Consider the following 19,753-nt stretch of genomic DNA (forward strand, 5'->3'; position numbering starts at 1 on the left):
ACACTGGAGGTCTACTCAAGTCCAGCAGCAATGATTTATGGCACTGCCTTCCACTACAAAAATGACTTTTCCCAGAAAAAGCATTGACAGTCCTATTTCAGTTTTCTTAAGAATGTCTAAAAATATACACGGTTTTGTAATCTTAAAATTCAAATCATCTAGTGGTCTGTTTTCTTTTGTTCATTCACACAGTTTTGAGGCAGATGAAGAACAGTTTGAGATTGTATAAAGTTCTGTGGTACAAAGACCACAGTACAAAATGAAACTAGAAAACTGAAACCGCGTCATAAGAAAAATCTCACCATGCTGCCCCAGAGCAGTATATAGTCTTAACATTTGGAAGGCTGTTCAGAGACATTACTGTTGCATGAACTCATCAGACAACCTGGAGTTTCAGTTGGTTCTTAAATATTATGGAGATCTGTTTCTGCTTATTAAAGAAAAACCGTAGGTCAGCCAGAAATTATGTCACTGTGGTTTTTTTGAGTCGTGTAGACATGTTCCAAGCAGCTGCTTGACTACAATTAAGGTTGAGTCACATCAGTCTCACCTGCCCACAAAATGGCTCAGGTCACATCCTGACACAGTTTTATTTGTCATAAAAAAACTTTAAAACCACCTCAAATAAAACTGTTTGTTTACACAGTTTAGCTTAAGGCTGCAGAACACCGTTTCTTCAAGGTTTGCTAAAAATAGTGCTCTTTTTTCCCTTGCAGTTGAGCTTACTTTTGAATTTAATATGCAGCTTGAAGTGGATTAACACTTACTTGTCATTATTTTGTCATGTCTGTTTAATCAGAATAACTTTGTTGTGCTATTTTTGGTACTCTTTGTGGGACAGAACAGAGGTTTAAACAAGTTGTTATTACTAATCAGCCTCAAGACTGACAGAGACACTCAGTTATGTACACTCAGTATTTGTTATGCCCCTCAGTGGTTTTTTTTTTCCCTTATCTCTAACATGAAATCGGAAGTACTGTTATTGCCATGGTATCAGTGAATCAGTAGCACAGAGGAACTTAAAACAATACCATGGACTCTGCATTATTTATCATATTACTGTCAGTATTAGAAGATACCTGGATGCAGTCAGATGAATCAATGAAATATATTTTAATGTTAACATTATTGCGTAAGGATTCTACTGTGTACTACAATACCTGTGTTCACATTTAACTAAATATGCTAATGACAGCTTTAGATAAGAAAATATTTTTAAATATGTGAGAAGATACTAAGATTAGAGACTTCTTACCATCTCAGCATTTTATTGAAAAATAAATTCTGTAGACATTTTTGAAATTTCAGCTGTGTTAAGTGAGTGGTTGATTATCTGATTCTAATTCAGGTCCACATGAAATTCTTTGGAGGACTTTTATAAGCATATAGATAATGAGTTTTGAATGTAAGCAACCAAATGAATAATGGAAGCCAATGTGCTTTTACTTTTTTGACACTTTTTGTGCAACTTCACTGCCTTCCTCTTACTTTAAAAAATAGTACAGAAGATACTGTGTTCATGCCCAAATGTTGCTACTTTTTTGCCAACATGGACAGTTTTAGGCCAATTTTTTTCTAGATAACAGGGACTAAAGCAAATCTGGTGATCGTGTAACTGTTTGTAGTTAGACATCTAGTTTCCGTGAATTGCACATAATTTTTTGAAGTTTTGAGACTCATCAGTGGTCATCCCTTCTCAAGTCAAAGTTCATGTGAAATGAGTTTCTCGATGGCATGGCTGATGATGTTCGTGGCTTTTGATGGATTCATATTATTCTTTACAGCCCCAGCTGTAGTAGCTCTCTTCCTATGTGATGAATAATTGCAGTAATTTTTAATACTTCTAGATTAGGCAATTCTTTCTTTCTTGCTCTTTTTTGTTTTGTATCAGTTGATCTATCTGTTGCCGAGTGCCCACAAAGTTAAGCTATGAAACGCAAGGAGATTCAATTTAAAGGCCAAATTTGAGTCTTCATCTTCTTACAGAAATACCTTGACTGGTCTTACCAAAGGCTGAACTAAGGATTTTAAGATAGTCTATCATGCTTTATTATTCTAAGTCCCTTGTATGCCTTACCAGAAGGTGCCTTTGGTCTGAGGCTGCTTGCTTCATATGTGACAGCTGTAACAGCCTAACACATTCCAGATATTCTTTCCTTTTTTCTTTTTTTGTTTTTTTCCAAGTTTAGAAAATGAGAGGAATTAGTTTAAAAACCTTTTTATTATGTTTCACTTCTCCTATGGCTTTTAAGATCAATTCCATGGTGAGTATTTTGTCTTGTTGGTTGCAAGATTCAGACATACTCTTCTTTCTTGAGGCAGCAACACAAGAGCTGGCTAGTGAGCGTGGGTGTTTCTGTAGTTCATCCCTTTTAATTTGTGGGAGATTGTTTCACCTTTATGGCTGTGACTAAGTGTTGCAACTGCTACAATACCATTTCTAGTTATCTTTTCCTGTTTGGTTGTGCTCCATGGAAGCTCTTCTTTAGAAGCTTAATATGTAAAAAAACTTTCTTTTAATCAACAAAATATCCATTTTGTTTTAAATTCCACCTTACCTACTGACAACATTGAAAAATATTAAGTTTTTGTTTTTCTTCTTATCTTGGTAGACTTGCAGAGGCAAAAATTTCTAGTAGATTTATTATGTACTAAACACCCTGCCCCGGCTCAGCACTCCCTGTCTGTTCCACAAAAAGGTTGTATTTGGTTCAGATGTGATCTTTCTTCACAAACGTACCTGCTTCACAGGTGGACACAAGCTTGTAAATCTTCGCTCATGTCATGGTTTGAAAAGATAGATGCCTGCTCAGGAAGCCAGGAGCTTCACCTGAAATGCAAAATGTAAACCACCTCCCTCTGAATTATTATAATTTTGAAATTAAGAAGCTCTTAGGCAAAGAAATGGGAATAGGAATAACAGTTCTTTATTAGGGAAAATAAAAATAAAAATGCAGTAATAGAAAACAACAGTGACAGAGTCAGAATATGACCTGACACCCTGTGGGTCAGGGTGTTGGTAGCAGTCCAGTTAAATGGTGGCTGCAGTCCTCCTGGAGTGACAGATGTATTTCTGTTGAAACAATGACTCTGTAGAAAGAGTGTAGGTTTTCTTTGACAGTCCAGTGCTGTTGTAGATGGGCCTGGTCTTATCCTGGGATTCTAGTGGGAAAAAGCTGCCTGTGGTGTTCAAAATTTCAGATTATATCCAGGTAGGACTGCTTGGCTCCTCCCCTTGGGTGGAACATCTCACAATGGGATGATGCAATTTTACCAGTCATGCTGTGAGACTCAATGGCCCATTAACAGAAGATATCTCCCTGGAGGGAAGATTATTTGTAGAAGAGATAAAGAAAACTGTCCCACCTGGTTTTAACAGATGGCAATAGAAAACACATTGCCAGACATGTCTTGCATTTGCAACCTAAGACAGCTCACTTGCAATCCTGGGCCATCAGTGGCTCCTCCATCTCTGGCCCAGGGATTTTTTCAGCTTTTTGTGTCAGGGGTGTACTGAAAACTGCTCTGCACTGACAGTTTAAGTGTCAGTCATTGTGTACATTAGTTAAAACATTGCAGTCATTGAGTATCTCTTTTGAATCTACGTATTGAACGTGTGCCAATTTTTGGACCCTAGTCACTACTTGTTGTGGGCAGAATGGAAGCTTTGGACAGCGTTTATTACCAAATTCCTCCCACTGAGTTACAAGGTACAGAACTTATTTTCTAAACTCCTTGCGCGTTAAACCCCTTCTCAGAGAGGAGTCAAGGTATCATTTGATCTAATCTTCTACCCAGACTTGGTCAACAGTTTCTGTTTAAAGCATTGTGCACATGCAATTGAACCTTTATGCAACTTCGTCCACAAGATTAAGTTATTGCTTAATACATACTTATTACAAATATAGTTATTACAAATATACTTAAGTTATTAAAGTAAATTATTTATTGATGATCTCAATGATAATAATTAGACTAAAAGATCATTTTTATTTAATACATGGTACAGTTATAACTTCCAGTATAGTGCACTCTTTACTGAAGCCATATTGAAGAAACAATATTAAAGCTAGCAAAATAATTGAGAAGAATTGATGGTACTTACCGATACCAGTGACCATGGGCAAGTCTCTTTTACTCAGCCTTAAGGAGTAACCTGGAAGGGGATTCCCATTCAAGGAAGGAAGCTACACACACGTTCCATCCAAGAAGGAGAGTGTCAGAATTCTCTGCCATTAAAATGGGGGCCTCGCCTTTTGTACTGTAAAGTGATTGACAGTCAGATGTATTAGCTCAGCAGCTTTACTTAAGTTATCAGTACTGTCACTTGTTGGTTCCATTATAAGGAGCTCTGTCTGCTGTATCCTCACCAGTGTCAGTTTCTGTTGGGAAAGACTGTTCTTCACAGAATAGTGTTTAACTTTGGGATTGATGAGTCAGGATAGTCTCAGCATTCTTCAACACCAAAAGCAGGTTGAACCCCTCTTCTCCGTCAGCGCTGATAACTTTTGCAAATAGAGACATGTTTGAGCTGCTTTACCTCCACCTCCTTTACCTCAGGATGCAGAGAAGCAGATACCATGACTTCATTTTTCAGCTGACATAAAAGCAAACATTCTTCCTCAGTTATTTGCTGGGAGCTAGGAGTATACAACTGTTCATCTGCTATAGTTCACTTGATACATCGTAGTTTATTAAACCCTTATATTTGGTCATGCGTGTCTTAACCTCTGTAATAGTTTAAACAATTATTTTCTGAAAAGATGATTAATGTTTCAAAGTGTTGATGAGTTTGTAAGAGATTTGAGTTTGGCTAACAGCTTGACTGGACCCTGAGCTGCAGTAGTTTAATTTGCACTATGTTTTTAGCTGATTTTGTTCAAATTGGTATAAAACACTGGGTGTGTTCTCATATCGAGTCAATTAGGATAGCTTTAATTAAACTTCAGTTAATTAGGAGGAAGTTTATGCTAAACTGAATATATGGTGAAATAAGAATCTACAAGAAAAAATGGCCATTCCTGAGCCAAGCTGATTTGTAAGACATAACATTTCTTGATCACAAATGTTTCATGTATTTGTTTGTTTTTATGAAAACAAATTGACACAGTTCTTTTTAAAAATGTCTTCATTCCAAAATTTTGTGAACATAGTCAAGCACAGTATGCCTTCAAATTTTCAGTTATCTTTCCTTAGTCTCTCTGTGTCTGTGTGTGTACAAGTCATTAAGCTCTAGTTCTGTGGTATTTGTGTGTTACATTGTAACCGCATTATTAACTCCATCCTAAAAGCTTTGTTCTTAACTCCGTCCTAGAGCATGGGAAATTGCCCTGGCTGCCCTCTGCTTTATGTTGTATGGTTTGTGCAGTCTATATTGCTGCTAGATAAAACTCCATTTGAGCAGGGAGTGTTGGATTTTGTCTCTGCATTTTTCTGTCAATGCAGGAAGAATATTCTTCAGTTCTTGGATGCTGAAAGAGATGTTTCAGTGGTCAAAAGCAGCTTCAAGCCCGGAGATGTAATTCATTATGTACTGGACAGACGTCGCACTCTAAACATTTCTCAGGATTTGCACAGCCTTCTCCCTGAAGTTTCCCCAATGAAAAATCGCCGATTTAAAACCTGTGCAGTTGTTGGGAATTCTGGCGTCCTTCTGAAGAGTGGTTGTGGAAAAGAGATTGACAGCCATGACTTTGTAATAAGGTAAGTTTTTACCTGCTGTTGAAGATGCAGGGTACTATGTTCCTTGCAGAAAAGTTGGGAGAAATGTTTTAGTCTGAGGTACATATTACAGGCATTATCTGAAATTAATCTGAAACCAACAGATCCACCAACATGTGATTCCTCAAATTTAAATTCATGCCTACATTATTGATAAGATGATTGTGAAAATAAAACAAAAGAGAGGGGTTTGCATTACTTAATTTTGCTTTTTGCTGTGCTTATTCCCAACAACATTATTCTTACAAAGGTCTTGGTAGAAAAAATGCAAAATGGTTTTCTCTTTTAAAAATACTCTTTTCTACCTTTTGGTCAGCACAGATGGCCTTTTGTAAATTAGTACCTTACTTTTGTGCAGCATATAGTAAAATTTCAGTGTGGTATATTGATGTTAAACTAGGATAACACTGAGGTAGTTGGAAGTCACCCTAAAATATTCCTTCACATTGGTTTAAGAATCTATTCTTCAGTTTGGGGAAAAGTGATATGTTTCACTTTCTGTTCATTCTTGAGACACACACAATAGAGGGCCTTTGGATTTCATGTATCATGTCAAAGCTGACCTTATTTGACATCTTGGCATTATGTAGAAAATACTGAGGAAGAGATGGGTACTTCCACTTTTGAAGCTGAAGTTTCAATTGATTTAGTTTGAGAAGGGTGAAAGGACAGAAAACAGGAGGGTTGTGACAGAAAGCAATATAGAAATATTAGTCATTGTGAGTTATTTGCTTTTTCTTTTTTCACCTTAAAGAGTGATGGGGACAAAAAATAGTAAAAGGACATGGAAAAGAAAAATAATGCTTTTGCAGTACATAAATAGAAGAAGAATATACATGCGTCATATTTCATTTGAAAGTTATTTTAACAAGTTGCAACTGAAGCAATAACACATTTCTCTTTCATTTTCCGTATTAGTCTTACTTGTACCACTGGTTATTGAAATTAGCATCCTTACTTACTGCAGAGGAAATCTGAAAGTAATTACCACAGTTTTAAACTGTATGTAGCCTATGGCATGCTTTTGTATTCTCTCTGAGATTAAATGTGATTCATTTAACAGGATATCTTGGTTTTGGACAAATTTAGGAGGAAATGTTCTGAAAGGGTGTATCCTTTAATGAAGAGTGGGTTTTAGCAACTTTTTTTTTTTTACAGGTTCTTACAGGTTTGAAAGGATTTTTCTTGGAAAAAGTGAAAAATGTTTATTTAACAAGCAAGATGTTTACACATATGAAAAGAACAAATAATGTTAAATAATAAAACTTTTTGCTGCTTTGAAGAGATTCAGAATTTCTTCTGTAGTGTGGTTCAGTCTCTTTCTGAATCTGGAGCTGACCTCTATGGGGGGAGCCCCTGGACAATATTTTGGTGTTTTGGATTGGAGAAAGGTTACATATTCTAGAAGACAAAGCTATAGCTCCAGGAAAAACTTCTGCTTCAATTAACAAATGAAAAGCTAGCTTAAAAAGCAAAGAAACTACTCTGTCTGTTTTCTCTAGAGAGAAAAATCCCCAAGTTGGGAGAAACAAAGAGTCTTATCTCTATGTTTTTAAACACAGGTGGCAAAAAAATGTTATCACTTCGCTTTCCTCTTTCTCTCTCTCTCTCTGGGTTTAGCTTAAAGCTATAGGACTCATTTTTGGGCACAAAGCAGGCGAACAAATCACCCCAGGACAGAGGACTACAGAAAAAATTAGATCCTAGATTTTCTAGATTAAAATTTTCACAGAGAAGGCAAGGCACATACTTTATTTTAAATCATGTGCTGAATTTCTTTGCAGTCATCCCCATGCTCTTCCTCACATTTTAACTCGCCATGAAACTAGGTGAGGATATCTGATAGGATGTTTTAACTAATTCAACTACACGGAGGAAAGATAATGTTCTAAAGACTTGGTGGGGCTTAATAGGATCAGTAGGAAGTTACTGTTGCTAATCAGGTGTTTCTACTGGAGAGGGATGTGAATGTTCTGTGAAGATGGTGAGAAAATAGAACAGGTTACCCAGAGAAGCTGTGCATGTCCCATCCCTGGAAGGGTTCAGGGCCAGCTTGTATAGGGCTCTGAGCAACCTGGTCTAGTGAAAGGTCTCCCTGACCATGGTGGGGGATTTAGAACTAGATAATCTTTAAGGCCCCCTAAACCATTCTATGATTCCATGAAACATCTCTCATAAGGTATATGACAATTAAAGAGATCTGTATAACAACTAGTGAGTCTGACAATATTCTGATTAATAATCTCTAATGTTTTGAGAATAGTATGCTTGCCCCTCCTGCCTATAGGGAGTTTCAATGCAGTGATTTTTTTTTTTAATTTACAAATGAAAGTTAAGATGTTTTAGAATTTACATATTATAATTTAGACTATATGATATTTATTTATTTAAGTCTCAATACATGTATAGTTATATAGCATCTGTTTAAATAGCAAGGAATTTGTTTGTAACCAAAGTTAAAGAAAAAAACAAATCATTCATCAGAGTTAGTTTCCTACATTCCTCATCTTCCATTTAGAAAAATTGAACATCAATTGATATATAATCACATGGTATAATTATGAAGTTCTGGAGTGCTTCATAAGCCCTTACCTGTATTGCTGTTGGGATTCTGGTATTAAAATAAACCATGACACTCTGTTAATTTTTTTACTTTTATCTGATCTCTCTAGAAGTAAAATGTCCTCACTTATGTGCCATCTGATGGTATTCTTGAAAGGAGTTTCTGAATGTATCCAAATGTATAGGCTGGTGAAGGACAGTTTTGTAGAATCTTCTGATACCAAGTGCATTATGCCTATGGGCTGTGACAAGTATGTCATATTATTCTGGTTAAATATATTCCCTTGATTTTGATTTGGTATCCCCACTATTTTATTGGGGGGGAAAGGGGGAGGCAGGGAGAGGGGAAGGGGGTGAAATCTGAAGAAAAATTTTGTCTCTGAGAGTTGTTTCTTAGAGGAACAGTTCTTAGGTTAGAGTTAACACCAACAATACCATTAATTTAATGATTAAACTGACAGTGAAGGTCAGTGACAATGAAGATGACACAACAGATATCCAACAAAATTTCTAGTATTGATTAACTCAAGATCCTATAAAGGAAGTGAAGGTGTTAATAATGATAGATAAACACACAGAAGTTTCACAAGTTTAGTGAAGTCATGCCTATTTTGGCAGTAGAAAATGTGATCGATCTAATTAGAATGGGAAGGAAGGAGACTCTTTGTTTTTAAAAAAACCCCAAACTGTGATGACTCTGAACTATTTTCTGATTTCCATATACCTTTCCTTTTCACCTCTCATGTTTTTATACCCCATTAGGAACTATTGATCTGTATGCCTCTGCTACTCTCTTCTAGTGCCGAGCTTCAGTGTGCTGCATTTTGATGTACACCCAGACAGAGTCTGAAGCATTCCAAAATATCTGATTAGATCAATAAGTACAACTTGTTCCCACATTTATGCGCTTTCTCATGCTGAAATTACCAAGCCAGGGCTGAGGTAACTGTTGCATCTTGGAGAGCAGATGAACTTCTTATAATAAGTGGTATATTTTGAAATGCAGTGGTTATGTAGGAGTTTCTGAAAAATGCAGCTGTATTTTGGGCAAGTGTAAAATAACAATGCTAAGCATTGCCAAGTAATAACTTGGAATTACTTCTGGAAACCAATATGTACCAAACAGTTCAGCTTTGTGTTCAGAATTTGAACAATACCAAAAATTAGAGTAAGTAGTGTTATTTTTTATTTTTTTAAATTATTTAATTGGACATTTGTGATGAGACCTACGCAAAAGCAGAGGCCAAGTTCAGTTTTGGAGTAATTTGGTTAAAACCAACCAGTCAAACAAACCCTAGTAAATATATTGTGTTTTTTTTCTTGTGGTAACCCCACTTCTAGAAAAGTCCCTATCATTTCAGTTGGACAGTATGGAGAAGAGGCCTGTTGAGTGAAGCTTTTCAGTAGGTTACGGCTATTCTGACAAGGAACAGCCATGCTTCTTTCTTTGGATTGAAGCGTCTAGTTAATATGTTACAACTCTTCTTTTCCCGCTGGAGTTTTTCTTGGTGACTCTGCCAGCATTTAGGAACCAAATGGATGTTTTTGCCATCACTGGTGATAAAATTTTGCTGTGCAAATGCAGCTCTATTTTTCCAGCATACTTTGACTTTTGTTTTTTAACTTTACCATCCATGTGGTTAGTGAAGTTGACATGAAAAAGCTTGTTGTCTTTTTTTTTTTTTTTTTTTCTGTTTGAGAGGAAAGAATTCGTCCTTTAACAGATGTCTTGGTTTGCCCTGTATATAGGTGAGGATAATCTGATTTGCCTTTCTCCCTACCATATTGATTTTCGGGGGCAATATGTGAATATTTTTGTGATATGCAGAAGCAAGCATCATATATGGTATGAGCAGAAGACAGCAAATATGGTCTGGTAGAAGAAAAGGACAAACCTAATCATATTGAGGAGGTGTGGTCTTATGTGTCTCTTATTTCAGGAGAGCAATTTAAATTAATAAGCAGCAATTAGTAGTAGTTTCATTAATGTGTGTTGTTCCTTCAGGCACTAGGAAAAAATCATTATAAATTTTTCAGAATAAAGGTATTTACAATATTAATTTACCTATATCCTGAAACTTGGTTTTTGTAATTCATATCAGCTTTTATCTTCAAATCTTTTTTTAGTACACCTTGCTTGGACCATGGCCATTATGCCAAGTAGAGCTAAATCCTTGGAGCCAGCAGATCTGTTGAAAGCAAAGTTGCCAATTTAATACACATATTTTAAAGCATGAGTCTTCCTCTAAAAATAACATCTGAATACATCGTGACTAGATCATTAAATCCTTTTCAGAACTGAAATGTGGCAGCTCTATTTTTGCCTTCTGTTTCTTCCTGAAACATGTCACAGTATGTTAAAACATTAAATGAAAGCAGAGGAAAGCCATCATCTTTCAATGTTCTTGCTCAGGGATTTGAGTGTCTTAGAAAATGGGAGCTCTGGTGGAGTTGTTCCAGTCAGCCAGGTGTGAGTGGTGTCCACCGCAAGAGAGCCTTGGAGAAGGCTTGACTCATGTAGCCACATTTTAGGGTTGCTGTTTTTTGGTTTTTAAAAAAAAAAAAAAAAAGAAGTTAGTCCTTAAATAGGTAATTTAGTAGGATATTTAAGGACAGAAGTCTAGAATGCTCAAGAACTACCAGTAGGAAGTGACTTCTCTACACCTATATACAAATGATCATGGGTTCTAAAGAGGCTACTTGAATAAATACATGTCCTAGCAGACAGGGAGCAGATAGGGTTAGTCTGAATCTTCCTTGAATCTTCTTATAACTAGTGTGAGAAAAAAGGATACTATTATTTTTAAGTCACTTACTTCTATTGTTGATAATACAGAGCCTTTGATTTATTAGTCTTCTAAACGGTTGGAAACTCAGGAACACAATCCTTTTTTTTTTCCCATTGACTGTTTTTTAAGAGGTGAAACAGTTCAGAAGAGTCTTAATCTAAATAACTGGCTTTTTAGCTGTTCTCCATTTTGTAAAGTTCAAACTGCTGCTGCTTTCTGTATTCCATTCTAACAGCCCCAAAGTGCTTATCCAAAACAATGAAAATCATAATTTTTTTTTTCTGAATTTATTGCAAGGGTAATAATTTTTTAACCCTTTCTGTCCCGATAATGTTGTAAATTTTTTTTTTTTTTTTAGATTTTCTGTGTCAGAATTATAACAGTTATGTGGGTCTTCATAATTGCCCTACAGAATATGCTCTTTTATAGATAGTAATGCGTGATGGTATTTTCATATTAAAAGGCTAAGGCACAGGTGCTCAGGATACTGCTAAGTTCCATTTCTTAGTTTTTCGTGCAGTAAAATATAATTTTTAATATTTCACTGCTGTAGTTTTTGTAGGGTTTTAATATATTTTTATATATGCAAAAAACTTTCAGTGACAGAAATTAATTGCTTTATTTTCTTGTCAAAGGAGTAGTGCTGGGAAGAACAGCAAATCTAATCCATGTGTAATTTTGCAGCAGGACACACAATAAAGATGTAAATAATGTGTTTTGCAGGTCTTTCTAAAATGCCATTTAGACTTTTTCTGACACTGCACTATGCTGTGTCGATTGATAACTTGGATTTCAGTCATGGCTGTTCAAGGAGATGCTGGGAAGAAAGAATTTGTTGATTACCAATAGAAGTTCCAATTTGGGCAATAGGAATTAATGAAGTTTTTTAGCAGGTGATGTTACAGAAATCATCTTCATACTGAAGTCATAGATTTAGTATTTTTGTAAACTTGTGTTGTGAAAGGATATATCAAATCAATATTTTACATGGCATATAGTAAAAACCCCTCATGATTGTTGTATGTGAATAGAATCTGGAGTACTGTACCTGAGCCTCTAACCTTGCAGTTCTCATGAAACATCCTCTGTCGCACCATGGATAAGAACGGAGCTGATGTGGGTATTCAGTATTACTAGGGGATTCAGTATTACTTCAGATTCCTATGGTTAATTTGGAGCAACTTTAGTTTTTTTCAGTAGCCAAAGAAGTATGCAGAACATATGAGAATCCATAGACTTTACTAATTGAATTTGTTGGGAGAAATAGGAAGTTGGTGCATGGTTTTTTTTGTAAATTCCTCTTATTTTGGGACTGTGAGAAAGTTACCACAGTACTGCTGCACACCTTTATTTGGAGAACCGTGTGAGATGATGTGCTATATGCACACAAGTGTTAGGGCAGTGTGCTTCTTTACATGTAGATTGAGTATAGTCCAACTGTGAGATTTCTCTTCAGTCTTGAACTCTTTTTTTCCTCTCCTGCTTGCTCGAGCCTTTAATTTTTCTTTCATGTCCAATTATTTCCTAAAAATGGCATGAACCACTGAACTCAAGACTACTATTTTGATTCTTACAAGAATTTGGATATTAACCTGGATATGAAACCTTGCAGGCTACATAGGAAGCAGTTTATGTTATTGACACTAATCTAGTGTAATACCTTATGTTTCAGAAAGGTTTAATATATCTGCCAGAAACAATCTGATTTTCATTTTTTGTCTGCTCAGATTGTATGTGTTTATTGTGCAACTGATATTTTTGGCTTAGTCTACAAAGAGAAGATATTAATGAAACAAAGCATCAGTATAAAGCACTTCTTTCCCATGGCTTTATAGTGTTTTAAAGTACTTATTTTGACTTGCAATCCTCAAGTCCACCAATTGTTACAGGATTAAGAAGTGTACAGGTTCATGGCCATTTCTTGCATTATTCTACTGTAAGTAAAGTATTCTTTTGGTTCTCAATGTCAGATAAAATGGAAATGATAGCCATTTTACTCAAGGAAATTTTAATGGCTTTTATTTAAAACTAACTTGAAATATGATCTATGAATACTGTGTGCTGGACCTTTGTATTCATATACATGATCTGTATACTTATTAATGACAAAGCAAGTTGAACGGAATCTCTGAGGAATAACTGACTTCTTATTTGAGCATATTTTTGATGATTTTGATTGCATTGTTTTCTTTGTTGAGCTCTGCATTCTGAAAGACTATGATGTTATGGATGTTTGGGCCATTAAGAGGGCACAGCAAACCCCAGGGATGATCACCCAGTTTGGTGAAAGTGTAGTATAGGAGCACCTACTCCATTCTTCATAGACTTAGGTCTTTTTCTAACCCCCTCTCTTAAATGTATCAATCTTTGTCTCATTAGACCATTTTCTAAATACTTCTGCCATAGATAGTGCTTAGAAGTATGGGGACAAATAATAACTAATTATTTGCTAGTTTTGTGCAAGGGAAGGAAGTAGTAGGTAGAACTTCTGATTAAATGCTTTTATACTGAAAAAACACCCATGAGATTCTTTGTTTCAAACAATGTACTGAAACTGAATTTTTGTGGGGAAAAAATAGCAAAGGAAGCCATGAAAACCATTATTTTAGACAATTGTTGCTGTGAGAATCCTCATTTTTTGTGTGGAAATGGTTAATAGCTTGCTCAGGGGAAGGAGATGTAGGAGATTTACAAACTTTTTTATAATGTGATATATTAACAATACTGAAATTTTTAGCTCTTTCCTTAATTAAGCCAGTCTTCAGTGGTCAATGTGACTCTTCATTACTGTTCTTTGGTTCTCAGTAACAATAGCATAGCAAGTTTGTCTTGCTCGGCTTTCACCTCTTGCCTGCTTACTTGCATGCTAACGTGAAGACAACACTGAGGTTGTTTTTAGAATGAATAGAAAATGATGGTATGTTGCAAGAAGTTTGTACATATGCATTCATATGTTATAAGGTACTAATAATGTAGCATGTGAGAAATAGGAAATTCAGTAAATTACGATCTTCTATATATTCTTCCTTAAAAATCCTCAATAAAAGTATGGTTTCATTTATGATGAATAAATCCCTAGGAATGTAATGCTTTTGGTGCAGAAACACTCTCACTACCTCATCTCTGTTGTGATTGTATTTAGCATCTGTGCCTTATGGCAAATTAGCTAGAATTAAAAAATACAACAAGGGAAGGATATTGCTTTGATTATTTAAAAGTTGTTCAGTTAATAGGCTTTATTTCACTTAAAAGAATGTTAATATATGTATGTTTGCCTCTGAATGTGAAGTTTTCTTGAAAGAATCATGAGAATTCGTGGGAGGTCATTGACATCGTCTAACAAAATAAACTTAAAAATTCCAACAGCAGTATGAAACTGTGGCATGGCATAAAGATGTATTAGAGGTTAAGATAACAGTTCCAAAACAGGTAATAGCTATATGCATACACTCGGGTCTGCCGCTCGTCCTTGCTAGATGGTGACAGGGAGAGCAACAAACCCCTGCTTTGGGCCCCGTTGAATCCCAGATTCCAGTGACGGCACAGCATAAACAAAAGAGCAGCACCACAGGTCCTGGGGTAACTTTATTCGATGGTAAAACTTCCCCTCTTCAGCATCCCAGGACCCCGAACTCTTCCCGAAGGGCAGACAAAGCTTATAAACAAGGGGAGGGGTGAGGGGAGGATACAATATTTAACCAATCAGGAGAACTAGAGATAAAACACAAGGCGGGCATACAATACGTCAACCAATGAAGAATCCCAAGGGAAAAAAACATTTTCAGTGAACTAATAGAGTTTGAAGAAACACAAAACTGACAGGGAAGTTTCTCAAGGGAAGGAAGGCTTGGGGGAAAACTGGCATTTAATGAAAGGAGGAGTGAAGAAAGTTCTGGGAAAAGGGCAGAGACCAAAAGACAGTATAAGGAAATTACAAAATTACAAATCAAACAGTAGACATACTAATGAAACAAAAAACACACCACAACACAGGTCTATATACAAATACACAATAGCCAGTTTTATTAGCCATGAAACATATAAGAAGTATAGGGATAAACTTTTTAGCCCAGCGTATTGCTACAGGACAAGGTGCAATAATTTTAAAGTGAAGGAAGGTAGATTCAGACTAGTTATAAGCAAGAAATTTTACTATAAGGGTGGTAAAAAATTGCAGTCCTATTGTTACTGAGTGTATTTGGATTGCTCATTGGTTTTCTGAAGTTATACTTGAAAAATCTGAATATGCGATAAGTTAGAAGTTTTTATTGCTTACACTGTATACCTTTCTAAAATACAGATTTGAGTTACTGATGTAGAAGTATGACATGCAATGTATGCATGTAGCACACAGCTTTTTAAACATGATGATGTTGGTACATGAATGGTCTGTTTCTCAAAGTTGGACTCAGAGAGAGCAGGATTTGCAATGTCAAGATCTGTCTTACATTTTTCAGTAATAGATTTCATCACGTGTGTATATGTGAATACTAAAACAAACCCACAATGCAAATCCCTCATTATGTTGTGCAATCTGCCCTTAAAAGAGGTATTTTCAAAAGCAGCAGTTATTCAGTCAATTTGATTGGTTGGTTTCAAGTACTTGGTTTGATTATTTTATCACATTCATTTTTAGATTTTGAAAAACTTTTAATAGTAGCAGGTTGTAAGTTCATGCATTAAGGTTTTCAGAAGAAATTTACAAAGCCAGTATTAAATTCAGTGGGAATTAACTACCCTAACTACCATTTTCTAGAAGATACTGCTCTTAGCAGTCTGAAATGCATGCAGATGGTTTGTGGAATAAATGTGTAAAGATAATGAAGAATGTAAATCTGTTTCCTTAGCCTACATCTGCCCACATGTAAACAGAAACCTGGACTTATTTATCTCCTAGGAATGGTCTTTATATCGTTGATTTATAGTTGCTTTATAGTCTTCGGAATGTCTTTCTGAAGAATGTAGGACCAATTCTTAACCTGATAATTACTTCATGAAAATTTTTTTCTGGGTAATTAGTATTATCAGATGGGATTAGGTTATCAGTTGGTGTTAAGTAATGCTGACTTATGTTATTGGACATCTAGCATTAGAAGAAACTCGTGGATAAAAAATTGCAAAATTAATGGAATACTGTTTATATTAGGAGTGTGATAATGTGCAAATGTTTTGGAGGAGCCTGTTCCAACATTGCTTCTTACCATCCTTTGCCTCAAACAGAGCAGTTATGAAAATATTGTTGTGTCAGAGTACATTTTTGGGGCACACCAGCTACAAGCTGATTCATTGAGGTTGTTGTGGAAATGATTTGTTTTTGTCACAGTGTACTGGTTGCTGAAGTCACAGCTAATTTCTGAATTTTGTCACCTGCATTCAACGCATGTGTGGGATTACATGTGTATGCATTTATGTAATTGAGGTAAAAATCTGATGAACAATGGCATAATGAGAACTTTTCAACCCTAGGAAAAGGCACTAAGCTACTGAAAAATTAAAGAAGGTTTGAAAATGAGATATGAATGAAAAACTGAAAGTTTAATACTTCTTTCCAAAAATTGCAGTTCTAAGTCAAATAAAAATACTAAATTTCTAAACATCTTACCAACTGCAGTGATAATAACAAAACCAAAAGTACCAAAAACTCATTTAAAGATGCGGTAGAGGTAATTTGTAAATAATATATAAATATTGTGTTGTAAGTAAAGTAAAATAAAAATGCATGGACTAAATTGTATAAAATATGCCTTATTTTGTTAGCATGGCTTTCTTTGTGTGAGAGCTGGTGGCAACATCATGATAAATAATGAAAGGTAATAGGTTTAAGAAAGCATATTATTCACAAGTGCTGCTTTAGATGTTGATGCATTCTAGAGCATAATGATATGGTTTCCAAATGATTCCAAAGAGGAGCATTTTTTTGTCACAGCATTCTGTACACTTAATGTTTTTAACAATTTGTCTGATCCTTGTCCATGTTGAGTAAAATACTATGTATTATCACACCTTTTATACAGGTATTTTTTTCTCACATTAAATTGAATTGGGCTTGCAAGTTTCTTTTTAGCTTTCCCTTCATGCACACATTTTTCTGAGTTAATGTTTCATATTTGTTTTCATTTTCTCCATTAACTTTTTTCCTTTTCAGGTGCAATCTAGCTCCTGTGGTGGAGTATGCTGCCGATGTGGGAACTAAATCTGATTTTATTACCATGAACCCATCAGTTGTACAAAGAGCATTTGGAGGCTTTCGGAATGAGAGTGACAGAGAAAAATTTGTGCATAGACTATCCATGCTGAATGACAGTGTCCTTTGGATCCCAGCTTTCATGGTCAAAGGTGGAGAGAAGCATGTGGAGTGGGTTAATGCATTAATCCTTAAGAATAAATTGAAAGTGAGAACTGCCTATCCATCACTGAGACTTATTCATGCTGTCAGAGGGTAAGTGTATGGAAAGGACTGGTCTGTCCTCAGCACAATGAAATCATAACTAGAATTCCTAGCAGGCAGAAAAAAAAATGAGTGTCAAAATGAGCATGGTATTTCCCATATTGATGTAATGGATTGCATTTATGACAGGTTTGTTTGGTAATAAATGCTGGCCACTCATTTAGCCAGCTCTGATGCAAACAACTGAAATGCATTTGCACAATAACTTTTCCAATTGCACTTTTTATGTAAAAAAAAGTATCATCATTTTGTGATAAACTAATCTTAAAAATAGTCTGAATTCAGTATACAATGAAAGTGCTACATGTCTTCCTTGGGAAACAATTGTGAAGATAAAATATACAATCTAAACAGCATCAGGGGTAAGGAAGCAACCCTGTAAATAATGAAGCCTGGCAGATCTGAAAGTACTAAGCTCCTTCATAAAATATTTAGGATTTGGAGCAATCTTTCTCCTTTTGAATTTGGCCAGATGCTTGGGCAATTCAAAAACATTGATCATAATCACTGAAAATGTTAATGAAACACTTATTAGAAAAAAGATGTATCCATGCTTTAAGCAGATATTTTTCTTTTTAACCTCATAATGAAACAAAACTGTCAGATGAGGTCTCCAATGTCTTTGTAACTATTATATATAGGTCTGTGCTGAAAGTATATAGGTCTGTGCCTGAAAATCATTCAAAAGATGATGGTAATGCAATGTGTTCGTACATCAAATTATGACAGTATGGTAATATTCAGCTTGAGTTCCTTGAAATGAATGCTGTTTATGGGGTGTAGGAAGTTGCCTTAAAGTACTAGAAAGTACTTGTAAGTGTAAAGTAAAGCATATTGGCTTGTACACCAGTTACTGACTGTGTAGCTGTTCTTACTGTTACAGCAGCAGAGATAAATTTAGAAGGGATGTTTGAGTCGTTATCTCAATGTAGTATGAGAGTAAAGCTTAGGCATAAATTATTCTTCAGGATATTTTGCTATGTCTCATAGATTAACTGCTGCATTCCCTCTGTGATGCACTTCTGGCACTAGAAAAAAAATCTGTTGCCTGTGAAATTAAGGAATCCCTCAGAAAACCATTACTTTATTACTGAGTTACTCCATTTCATTAGACATTTAGACTTTAGCTATTTATGGGCCATGATTGTGTAGAATTTTCAAGTATTCAAAATGTCTGTAGTACATAGTTATGGTTGTTTGTATGCGTATATAAACCTGTCTGAGATTGCTTCTGGTTTACAAACAACAGTTTTAATTTCTACCTAAATCGGGGTAAAATTATCAAATATGAATGGTAATTTCTCGGGGTCTCTGTGGTCAGAATGACCCCGAGAGTCCCAGCCCGATGGTTGAAGGAAGAGTCGGAGTTCTTCGGCTCTGGTTCACAAGGTTGTTTATTATTTCTTATCTAAAACATTTTTTCTCTGGTCTGCCAAGATCTGTTCAGCAGGTCAGTCCGAGGCACATTGCTCGCCTCCCGGGCTGGTGCTATCTTTTGTACTAAAAACTATGTGTACTATATTTACAACTATGTTCCAATAGCTATCACCTATGTTAGACAGTCAGCTTCTATTCTAAACCAATCTAAAAGTGCCAACATCACCCAAATCATGGAGGCTATGAAGAAGAAGGGAGGAGGACAAGGCACGCCCAATTCCCTCCATCTTGGGACCTCAAACCTCCATTCTAAAAATCCCCAAAATTCTATTTTTCACCCTGTGACAACTGTTGTGCTACTAAACTTTTGTGACTTGTAATTCTTCATACAAAGTTGGTAATTTGCTCCATGGACTAAGATTGAAATCCCAGGTGTCTTTGGCTTTCTGCCAGGGTCCCAGAGCCACCTGCCAGCGGCTCGGGCCATCCAGGGCACCCAGAGGGGTATCCTGGGTTCCAACAGTAATTCAGAATGTGCAGTCTTTAACTGGCCAATTTGAAGGTCCTTTAGGGGGCTTTGTCTTAAAAAAAGTATTAGTACGTACATTGTCTCTCTGAATGAGGCAACAAAAGCTCTGCCATCTGAATTGTTGAAAATTTGGATTAAGTGTATTTTAGATTATACCTAGCACTGTCATCTGATATGACTGCATAGATTTGTGCAATTGTTGAATCTGCAGTTTAAACTCCACAGTAAATTTAAATTGATATCAAGAACTCTTTGATTTAATGAACCTACAATTATATTAAAATATGGAGATATGATGAATTTTGGGTGAAATAGTTTCTTATCTAA

The 19,753-nt window shown here is 35.8% G+C and overlaps 1 protein-coding gene across 1 annotated transcript in view; it reads left to right on the forward strand.

Moving 5' to 3' along the window:
• ST8SIA4 (ST8 alpha-N-acetyl-neuraminide alpha-2,8-sialyltransferase 4) overlaps window positions 1–19,753 on the forward strand; it is a 53,043-nt gene that overhangs the window by 9,554 nt on the left and 23,736 nt on the right. The window contains exons 3-4 of the mRNA XM_038124130.1: window positions 5,446–5,703; window positions 17,218–17,511. Coding sequence (XP_037980058.1) covers window positions 5,446–5,703; window positions 17,218–17,511 — 552 coding nt within the window. The remainder of the gene's footprint in view (window positions 1–5,445; window positions 5,704–17,217; window positions 17,512–19,753) is intronic.

This window comes from Motacilla alba, chromosome Z, assembly GCF_015832195.1.
Source record: "Motacilla alba alba isolate MOTALB_02 chromosome Z, Motacilla_alba_V1.0_pri, whole genome shotgun sequence".
NCBI lineage: Eukaryota > Metazoa > Chordata > Aves > Passeriformes > Motacillidae > Motacilla > Motacilla alba.